The 10,707-nt window shown below is 43.0% G+C and overlaps 1 protein-coding gene across 1 annotated transcript; it reads left to right on the forward strand.

The window, feature by feature from the left end:
• The first annotated feature begins 794 nt into the window (after positions 1 to 794).
• On the forward strand, positions 795 to 6,320 carry LOC125543233 (dol-P-Man:Man(6)GlcNAc(2)-PP-Dol alpha-1,2-mannosyltransferase). The gene is made up of 10 exons (XM_048706512.1): positions 795 to 1,185; positions 2,734 to 2,824; positions 2,947 to 3,106; positions 3,217 to 3,437; positions 3,518 to 3,813; positions 4,762 to 4,873; positions 4,953 to 5,091; positions 5,451 to 5,647; positions 5,729 to 5,818; positions 5,907 to 6,320. The coding sequence occupies exons 1-10, from the start codon at positions 911 to 913 to the stop codon at positions 6,093 to 6,095; spliced, it is 1,770 nt and encodes a 589-aa protein (XP_048562469.1). The 5' UTR covers positions 795 to 910; the 3' UTR covers positions 6,096 to 6,320.
• Positions 6,321 to 10,707: the final 4,387 nt, after the last annotated feature.

Below are 10,707 nucleotides of genomic sequence, written 5' to 3' on the forward strand. Positions count from 1 at the left end.
ACAATCTCTCTCACAAAGATAGCCTTGAAGGAAAAAGGGGTGAGGGGTTCAAAATGGAAGGAGCTTGGCCTTTAAGGATTCAAGGAAATAGCTTGCAACCACCCAAACACAACTTCAATGACGGGCCATGCTGTCTATCCAATTATTAGAGATCTTTGGCAAGTCTTTCCGCAATACAAACCAAGTTGTTGATTGTCTAACGAAATCTACTTGGCCTATGATTTTTCGGACTTTATCTCATCAAAATTTGTAAATAACATTACTATTACATGATGAATAAAACCATATTTTCTGGAAAAGAAAGATAATATGTACTTCCAGTGCTATGTGGCATACTATTGGATGTGTAAGACGTGACCTTGCCAATTCACCGGTCATGTGTTAAAGTGTACTACTCCCTCTGAATAAGAATTAAGTCAGCCCCTGATTTTAGGTCCTCAATTTGACTAGCGATACATATATGGTATATATAAAAATTATATCTCTAAATTCATTGTCAAATGAACTTTCTAAATATATATATTTTGTGTCATATATACATGTTTTGCTTGCTAGTTAAATCGATGACCTAAATTTTCTTGCTCGATTTAAATTTCCATCGAGACTCGGAGGGAGCAGTGGGAATCGTTGTTGCTTATGGTTTAAGTTTCAACCCATGCTCCTGACCCTGTTTTTATTAAAGAAAAAGCCTAAAAAGAAGGGCCGAAAGCGAAAATGAAAGAGAAGGAATCATTTCAAAAAGCCACCCAGTCAGGGACCCGTCTGTAAATTTTCCTTATTCAGTAGATGAAAGAGGAGCAAAAAGATCCAGAAGCTTCTAGTCCCGCTCACCCTTTGCCTCCGCCGTCTGAGTCTCGAAGCGAAGGCCACACGAACCAAGTGAGCCAACCCTCGTTTCCGTGCTCCGGCCATGTCGATCTCGTCGGCGCGCCAGCGCCGGTCCACGGCTGCGTCGCCGCTAACCGACGACGGGTACTCCAAGGAGGCCAAGGAGAGGAGGCGGCGCACCGACGGCGAGGAGGTGGAGGAGGGCATGCGGTGGTTCCTCCCGTTCCTGGCCCTCGGCCTCCTCCGCCACATGAGCGCGTCCTCCAACCTGATCCACGACTGCGACGAGGTGTTCAACTACTGGGAGCCCCTCCACTTCCTCCTCTACCGCTCCGGCTTCCAGACCTGGGAGTACAGGTCCGCTCTCGCTTCCACTAGTCTAAACCCTAGCTGTACCGGCCGTTTCGTTGCTTGATTCGTGGTAGTGGATTTGCAGGGGTTTAGGAGTGTATGGGTTTGTGCTCTGATTTGGGTTAGGAGAGAGCCGTGATGGGAGGTTTGCCTAGTGACCGTCAGTGGTTTTTGGTGGGGATGCACAGATCCGCTTCACTGTGCGGCATAATTTACTCTGATTTCTTCACGGTGTGGGGGTAGCTGCAGGTTACTATGCTCGCGTATAGTGGGGATGGTTCGGAGGATTTGATGGAATCATTTGATTGAACTATTGAAGGGATTTGGAGGGGTGTATGCATTTGCTCATTCAGTTATTTTGAAGGTTTACTGTTCCAAAAGGGGCCGTCTAGCACCTATGCTTCTAAGTAAGCTAAAACACTTGTGAAACATGGTGTTCTAGGTTTGGTCTGAGTTGTGAAGTTTGCAAGTTCGCAGCTCAGGCATCTAAATGTGTCAGACTGTAAGATTACACTTTCATTTTGATTCAAGTGGAAAACAAATGTGTTTACACTTTCCTGGCCTGGGCTGCATATGCCTTGCTTAGCGCCTTGGTTTTATCTGGTGAGTTTCCAAGGTGATTTGAAGGGTCGAAGATGCAACATTTTAGGTTTTGTTCCAGTGATAATGTGGCCGGGGTTTGTTGAATTGTTTCCATGGTCTCACGGTGTTATGGAAACAATATCATTGTCTCGTCCTTAATATTTGTGGAAAAAATGTTGAGATGAAGTCACCAGAGATTTTTAGACAGGTAGAAATTATGATGAAGAAGTCATAATGCGTGGTAGAAGTGGCCAAAAAACGACATTAGTTTATTTGTATTTGATGACTTCAGTTCAAGGTTGATTTATAGTAATGTAGAAATCATGATGCTGTTTGATGTAGAAATCATGACACAGAAGATATATGTTTAGTGACAGAAAATGGCCCATTGTTTGTTTCAGAAATTAAGAATTGATGGTTAATTTAACTGTATTTTAATGACATCGTTTGTTGACTTGCCAATCCTTGTGATATATTATTCATCTCTTAATAAGCTTAAAATTAAGTTTTGATACTTCACTAACATGTACTGCCAATGCTTATTCTAAAATGCCAATATGCCATTTGGAAGGTGCATTTGTGTTTGAGACAAAGGTTCCAATGCTCTGCATTCATTGGGGTTGGAACCTCAGTTTGATGGAAGTTAGGTTGCTGATATTCTTGTCTTATACACATGGAAGATTGTATCATAGTGATTTCAAATTAGGAATGGCGATGAGGCATCTGCAATTGTGGCTGAAATATTTCTTCCATAGATATATGATATGTAATGGCATATCTTGTGACCTGCAATATTATCTGATTTCCCCTGAGTACACCCAACATATTTAGAGGCCGGGGCTGCATGTGTATTTGTGCAGAAACCAGAGAACATTAGACACTAAATCTAACTGCAAGTTTTGTTTTGTTTTGTATTATTGACATTAATAGAAGGACTTTGATTTTGATTCTCCATAATTATATTTTTTGCAGTTCCGACCATGCTCTTAGGTCATATTTGTACCTTTTCATTCATGGTCTTGTAGCTGGTCCTGCTTCATCAATCTTTGGCGGTGAACATAAGGTTTGCAGCGTTTTACTCTGTATTCTGTTTGCATTTGTTAGACCTGCTAATTACCCCCTTATAGTTGCACTATCTTTGTCTAGTGCTAATCACATTTGACTTATTCTGTTGTGCTTGTAAAGGTTCGTGTGTTTTACGCTGTGAGAATCTTTCTTGGACTTCTATCGACTATAACAGAAACTGTTCTGGTAGTTGCTCTTTCAAGAAGATATGGAAAGAGACTTGCTTGTTATGTCCTTGCAATGCTATGCTTAACCAGTGGCTGCTTCTTTGCTAGTACCAGTATGTTTGACATCTCACAATTTCTATTACAATGTCCATATGGAAGCTCTATTGCAGATTTTTATTCAAACTAGAACATTGATTTTATCTTATTTTAATTTGTATTGCAGGTTTCTTGCCAAGTTCGTTCTCCATGTATGCTGTAACACTTTCATCGGCACTCTTCCTTCTAGAGAAGTATGCTTGTGCAGTCGCTGTTGCAGCTGCTGGAGTAATTCTTGGCTGGCCTTTCTCGATTTTGGTGTTTCTCCCTGTCACTGTTTACTCATTATTCAGGGGACATTTTAAAAGGGTGTTTCTGTCTGGACTTTTGACTTCACTATGCCTTCTTGTAAGTAAAGCCTTTACAGTATCAGTATTTTACGTTGTGAAAAGGTCCATTTTTATATGATTATCACAAATTTGTGCTAGGTCCTTTCGGTTGTTGCTGATTATTACAGCTATGGTAGATGGACATCATCCGTGTTCAATCTTCTAAAATATAATGTGCTTGGTGGTGGTGAGAGTCACTTGTATGGAACAGAGGGGACCACATTCTACTTCAGGAATGCATTCAATAACTTCAATTTCGCATTTGTTTTGGCTCTGCTATTCGTGGGGGTTGCACTATCTGCAAGGAAGAACTATGCCCCAGATCTGTTGATAGTTGTCTCTCCTGTCTACATTTGGTTGGCTTTCATGTCTTTGCAGGCGCATAAAGAAGAAAGGTAAGCATCAGAGTGTAAATACAATCTTATCGATCAGTTTAACTTGTAATATAATATAAGAAATCAACTTTTAAGTGTAATGATTTTTCTCTTCTTGAAGACATTGGGCAGAGACAACTAGAAATATTCGTTTATGTTAGTCTATTTCTGGGCCTTAAAAGAAGCTGCATCAATGTAGTGTATACTCCTTCTGTATCACTTGCATGGTTAGATAGCTTTATTTGATTCGTCAAGGGGTGCCTTTTCTTCCAGTATATTTATGTTCTCTGCATCCCCTCAGTTCCATTGCTTGCTTGCTGACTGTTGCAGTAACAATTATAGAAGTTAACCAGTGCGAACTTCCTGAGTTCAGATGCAATAGCGAGGTGTTCCCAGACTGTGTGTTAACCTATAAGCTTCCAAATTTGTCAATTTGTTTGGTTTTCTTGTATTATTGCATACCCATTTCTAATAACACAGTTGAGTTGTACATTTGAACTATCTTAATCTAACTTAACATTCAATGAATCTAATTTTAATCAGCTTATGTGAAACCAATTTTATGTGTTCCATGATCAGCCAAACCGACCAATCTAGTCCTTACGTGATGCACACCATTCTTACTTTTTTTTACTGCAACCATTCTGACTTCTTTTTGGCTGCAATCATTCTGGCTATTTGCTAGTTGCTACTGGTAACCTATTGGATTAGAGTTTTCTGGTACGTATATAATTATTTAGAAGAACCACCAGTTTTCTTTATATCGCTGTCATCATTTTCTTTTAAATTTTTTGCGCATCGTTGTCATCATTATTTTGATCTACAGGAACAACATCTTGTTTGTGCTGTGTAAAATTGACTATATGAAGGATGTTTTTTTATATTGTCCTAATCCTGCTGGTTAACGCTACTCCATGCATGAAAGCTATAGAAACTAAAACCACACCTTTTCCTCAATCTGTTGTGCAGGTTTCTCTATCCAATTTATCCATTGATATGTGTGGCAGCAGCTTCTGTTATTGACAGCTTTCCTTATTTTTTCCACGACAAATATGCAAATGAGCAGTCAATTTTTGAGAAGGTTAACTTGGCGTTCTTTATCACACTTCATGTGTTTTAGGGACTGGGGATGGTTTTATATTTTCTGATACATTTGACAGATAGCGAAGGGTCTGCGGCCTTTGATCCTAGGCTTTATTTTGTGCACCTCACACAGCCGAACATTTTCTATGTTGAATGGATATGGTGCTCCTCTGCAGATCTATCGGCATCTAGAATATCATGAAGATACTGGGCCTGGTAAGGACCTAACTATATGGCTCATTAAGCAGGTTTCTTGTGTATAGACAACATTTATAGCAATGACTTTTGCCTGCCTATTATACAAAGCTATTAGGCCGGATCAGCTGTAGCATTAGACACTAAAGAAAAATAATGGCTTTCATCATTACATCTGTTACCACGATTTTCTGTAACCTCATTCTATAAGGCTGCCTTATTGTAGATGTAGTAGTTCTACAAATGCAGCTGTTGTGTTAACTTAACGAGTAAGCATATTTATGTAGCGTCGAGCAAACCTTCAGCGAAAATTTTACTATCCCTAATATGTTAACAGCATAAAGTTCTTTGAACTAACTACCTAATCTGTTTCTGCACAGGGTCTATTCTGTGTGTTGGAAGTGAGTGGCACCGCTATCCTTCATCATTCTTCGTACCCTCCTATATCAGCGAAGTTCGCTGGATAGACGACGGTTTCCGAGGCCTTCTCCCATTTCCCTTCAACGAAACTCTGGGAGGCACCACTGCTGCTCCATCTTATTTCAATACCAAGAACAAGGCCTCCGACAAGCAATACGTACTCCCCTTTCCTAGAAGTTCCACAACGCACCTTTTCCTCTGATAATACTCTCTAACGCCTGCACTTTTTTGGTCGCAGTTGAAGGACATTGGAGCCTGCAACTTACTGATGGAACTTGATCTGAGGCGGCCTTACCCCTCTCGTGGAAATGACCTGTCAACATGGGAGGTAAATCGATACTCTAAATGATCTGCCTTCTTCTCAATGCGTTAAAATCCGAGTTCTGCATCTGATAATACTTTGCAAACTCTTCCAGACACTGGCAGCGCTACCATTTCTAGACAGAGAGCTTTCGCCGGCACTATACCGGTCGTTCTTCATACCATACCAATGGGAGCACAAGAATGTTTTCGGCCTGTACAAGTTGCTGAGGAGGCTGCCTACTGACCAAGGGCAACTCAAAGCTAACTCATCGGCAGATGCCGCATTTGCTTCTGTGAGCTGAATCTTAGGTTTAGCCGGACCGAACTGATTAGCGAATTTTGTTTCCTAGATTTTCATTCTGATGGGCGTTCCCCCAGTTTGAGAAATGGGGGCTATGTTATGTGTAGGCTTTGTAGACTGGTTCGTTCCAATCCAACACACGGAGTTGTCCAACTGAATTCCTTTTTCCAGCTCTCCTGACTGATGATGCTGTGAGACTATTAATGATAAGAAAAATCTGTATGCAGAGCATTCCTCTAAGAACAGGGAACGAAGAACATGTAGGTGAGAGAAATCTCCGAATCAGTACGGGAACATGAGAGGGAGTGGGAAATGATTGAACCGTGTCTGTAGCACGCCATAGATATCAACGCCAACATAAGAATCTAGTACAACCGACCAAATCCTAAAATAGGTTAGTACAGTATATAATTCACTCGTAGAGTATGTATGTAGTCAATAATTTGAAATAGCTAAAAAGTCTTATATTAGAAAACGGAGGGAGTACAACCGACCACTTTATTACAGTATTTACCTAGAGGAATACATTTTCCAAATGATCGAAGAAATTATGAGGGGAATGTTTGTCCCTTGGAAATCTAAACAAGTCTAAAGATATTTATTTATGCTACTCCTACATTACATCCTTGCTCAAAATGCCTACTTGCTAATCAGGATCAGAACAGCTAAGAACCTGCTTTAATTATGATTACGATAGCCTCTTAATAAGCAAAAATAAGGACCCGATAAGTGTCACACGTGTGGCACAAACAGATAGCAACTCCGAACGTTTTTTGATGGCAAGGTCAGTGACTCGAGGATGGCAACTTTAGATGTTAAGAATGGCAACTTCCTTTTTGGATAGCAAGTTCTGAAAAAAAAATTGTGTTTTTTTTTCGGATGGCAACTTTGGTTGTAGAAAAGTCAGGGCAAGAGTATTTCATGTCACACGTGTAGCATTTATCATTTGGAAAAAAAGTGGGTGAAGACTATAAAGGAAAATGGTGCCAAAACGAAACAGAATAAAAATTGCAATTTGCGAAACTGATTTCATGAGTATTTATTAGGCGGCTTTATTAGGAAGAACACTCTGTGATGCCACTCTCGCTATCGCTCTTGCACCCCTGTCTGCTCGTCTGCCCGCTCCATTGATCCACTACACCCCGTCCTCGCCGTCGCGCGCACCCATCGCCGCCGCCTGTAGATCCAGTCCCACCGCTCGTTCCCCACGCCTCGCTCTTGTTCCTCGTCTCTACATGGAATGGGAGGACAATATGGGGGGAGCGCAGAGTTGTTCCAGATCTGGGACGAGACTGCGCATGGACATGGATGCCACACGATGATGGAGGCGCATCAGGGAGCAAGTGTCACCGCCTCCATCATGCTCATCCAAGTTGGTGCCGCACCCACTGGCGCCCTGGGTGGAGACTACAATTGAGCATGCAGAGTAGGTCACAGACAGGGAGATGGGCGGCGCCCCAATGCTCGTCGAAGTGGGTCAGGGATCCCACGGTGAGTTTGATGAACAACACTTGGACTCTCGCGCATTTGGAGATGCTGGAGAAATTGAATCCGGACGCAACAGTCAAGGAGAAATTTCTCTAGAAGCAACTTGCGGCGGACATGGCGGAACTCAAGTCAATCGAATTGGATCATGAGCTGCAAGCGATGCAGGAGGAAATTGCTCAACAACACCCTGCAACTCAGGTGTAAAGGAATCAATCCCCTCCCCACCACTGAGAGGCTCAGTCTTGGATTCAACTGTCATTGGAGGTGATTTGGATGTTCTGACCCATGAGCCTGGCGATGCCCCTACGAGTGACTACCAGTCGGCACCTTCTTATTTCGGTTGGCCACCGTTGCACGATCTGGATCCGCGGCCACATTCCATGCCTTCTCTTGCTTCCATTGCCACTCAGCTTGTCCAAGTGTCTCCCTGGAGCAAAAATGGATCCAAGCTCCTCTCATCCTTTGACGGAGGAGGAACTAGCTTTATAACTTCGAATGATGCACTGAGCAAGGCTAGCCATAGCATGGGCATTCGAGAAGGCTAGAAGAAAATTGACAGTGATAATTGCAGCCAGAACCAACCAGGCAGAGCTCGCCCACATGCCGACGAGGATCGATGGACTGGAGTGGTCAAGGGGAGAAGCGCAATCATCGATCCCGAGCAGCATGCGAGGTGGATGAGTTTCCTCATGGACAACCCACTTCCCGAGTAACCCCTCTAGCTGGATTACAATTGGATTCCCCTCTCTGACAGATGCCGAATGCTTCATCGTTGCGCCACACTCCTTCGGTGAGGTTGCTGCCCCAGCTACAAGTCACTAGAGTGGGGGAAATCCCTTGCTTTGCCTGTCCTCCCTTCCAGCGGGCCCGTGGTGTCAGTCAGGAAGATAGAAACAAAGGGAAAGCCGATGTGTCCCTAGAGAAACTATTGGATGGAGATGCAGGAATCAAAGAATATTTCGGCCAGCTATGTGTTTCGGGGGCGTGCGAATCGTCTCCTAAGGTTTTCGCTCTCTCCCACCTGTTCTGGCCGCCCATGCTTTCGCCCACTCAGATTGCTTCCCAGTTGTTCTTGATCAGGGAGACCCCCAAAGCCTCCCAACTCCAAAACCACTCTCAATGATCCTTGCTGACTGGGAGGGCTCGAACACTTTGTTTGAGGACATCCAAATCATGGCCGAGAATCATGGTAGGGGCAGGGGAAACGGGAGATGAGGGAACTAGCGCAATAATGGAAGTGAGGGAGATCCTATGCAAGGGCAATTTCATTCAGACCAAGGGAATTAGGGGAACTGGTAGGTACCCCCATATGATCCTCAACTTGGTCCTTCTCGATAAATCCCTTTCAACTATGTCTTCCCAAATGCACCCCTTCCTTCTCGGGGTTTCCAAGGGCCCTTCTTTGCAAATCCGTCGCCTAACCAATGGATGAACCCTGCCTGGGGTACGGTGTTGGCCAACCTTCTGGAGCACCATGTATGAATTTAGGGAGCACCCCCTCTAGATTTGCTCCACCCCAACAGCAAAATAAGCCTCCCCTAGCCAATGCAACAAAAAAAAATCAACAACAAGCTTAGGGAACAACCCAATGGGATAGCTCTGACATGTCAAAACACCATCAGCAACATAGGAAAGGAAAGTCTAACAATGCTAGAGAGAAATTCCAGGTCGGAGAAAGCCGTCGGAGAAGCTCAAGGCTTTGAAGAATATGTTGTAGCAATTTGTACTGTATTAACTATGGGGAGCCTGGTCATAACAAGACCCGGTGCAAGAGCCCATCATGTTGCTTCATTTGCAAGATGGTCACCCACAAGGTTGAAGGCTGCCCTGACAAAAGGAAACCTAGGAAACCTTTAGTTTTTATTGGAAGTGTTGCATTTGGGTTGGTGTTCTTCCAAATTTTGGTTCCAGATGTTAATGAACACCATATAGGTGTTGTTAAGAATGTTGGATGGGTTTCAATTGAGTCTGGTCAGGTCACTAAGGAAGAGTTTTCTGCAAAATTCTCTGCTATTTACAAGATGGCCTTGGCAAATTAGGAAACTTGATGATTGGACTTTCCTGGTTTAGTTCCCTCACATCCTCGGGGCTCAAGTTTCTAGATACTCTATGTTTGACCTACCTGATTATGAAGGGGTGACAATTAAAGTTGAACTATGGAAAGGAAACCTTGAACCTAAAGCTGAATTACAAAATGTATGGCTACAGTTGGAAGGAATTGATCCTAAATGGGCACAACGATCCACTCTGGAGCAAATTGCTTATGTTCTTGGCTCTTTGGTTGATGTTGACTGGCAAAGCTTCTTAAAAAATCTAGTTGAAAAGGTTAGGATCAAATGCAAGGACCCAAAATTCCCTCTAACAGACTTTTTGGAATTGGTGACAAGTTGTTCATAATCAAAATTACAATAGAACATGAGACCCTATTTGAATATGATGACCTCTTGAAAGAAGAGCTCAACCAGGATAAAGATGCTGCCTATGGAGGGGATGTTGCCCCACCTAGTTCTAGCATGGGGAATACAACTCTGCAGTCCAATGTCTCTTCAAACAAGAACTCTTCTGAGACCTTCAGCAACAAAACTTCCTCTTCAAGAAAAGCTGCTCTTGAAATGCTTCAACAGCTTCAAGACCCACATGTAGAAAATATGTGCTTGCTAAGAGAAATGGAACTCACAGATGTGGAATAACCGCTGACAGTGAGTTGGATGATGATGAAATATCGCGTTTGAAAAAACGCTGTGTTTGCATCTCCCCCTTTCAAGTGTAGAAGTCTCGAACTTTGTCTCACGATTTTCCTCTCGAGCGAGCACATACCTAATAGTTTCTTCTTGAGCATTTTTCTTAACACAAGCTTTTGGCCCAAAAGAGCCCTTGTTTCAGCCACCACGTCTAGTCTCCCAATTACTTTCATCGCAATGGAGAGTTGAAGGCGGATGTTGCCAATCCAACGATCACTCCATCTTTGCAATGCCTTCATCGTGGCATGCAGCTTGTTGTCAGCACCACGAACGGGTTACCCTCGGATGGGATCGATTGCCAAGCATCTTGCATTGTATCTAGGAAGCCCTCAATCTTGGGCCAGAAACTTTCAAATTTGAAATGGCGACCCAACTGGAAATCCG

Source organism: Triticum urartu, chromosome 3 (assembly GCF_003073215.2).
Source record: "Triticum urartu cultivar G1812 chromosome 3, Tu2.1, whole genome shotgun sequence".
Taxonomy (NCBI): domain Eukaryota; kingdom Viridiplantae; phylum Streptophyta; class Magnoliopsida; order Poales; family Poaceae; genus Triticum; species Triticum urartu.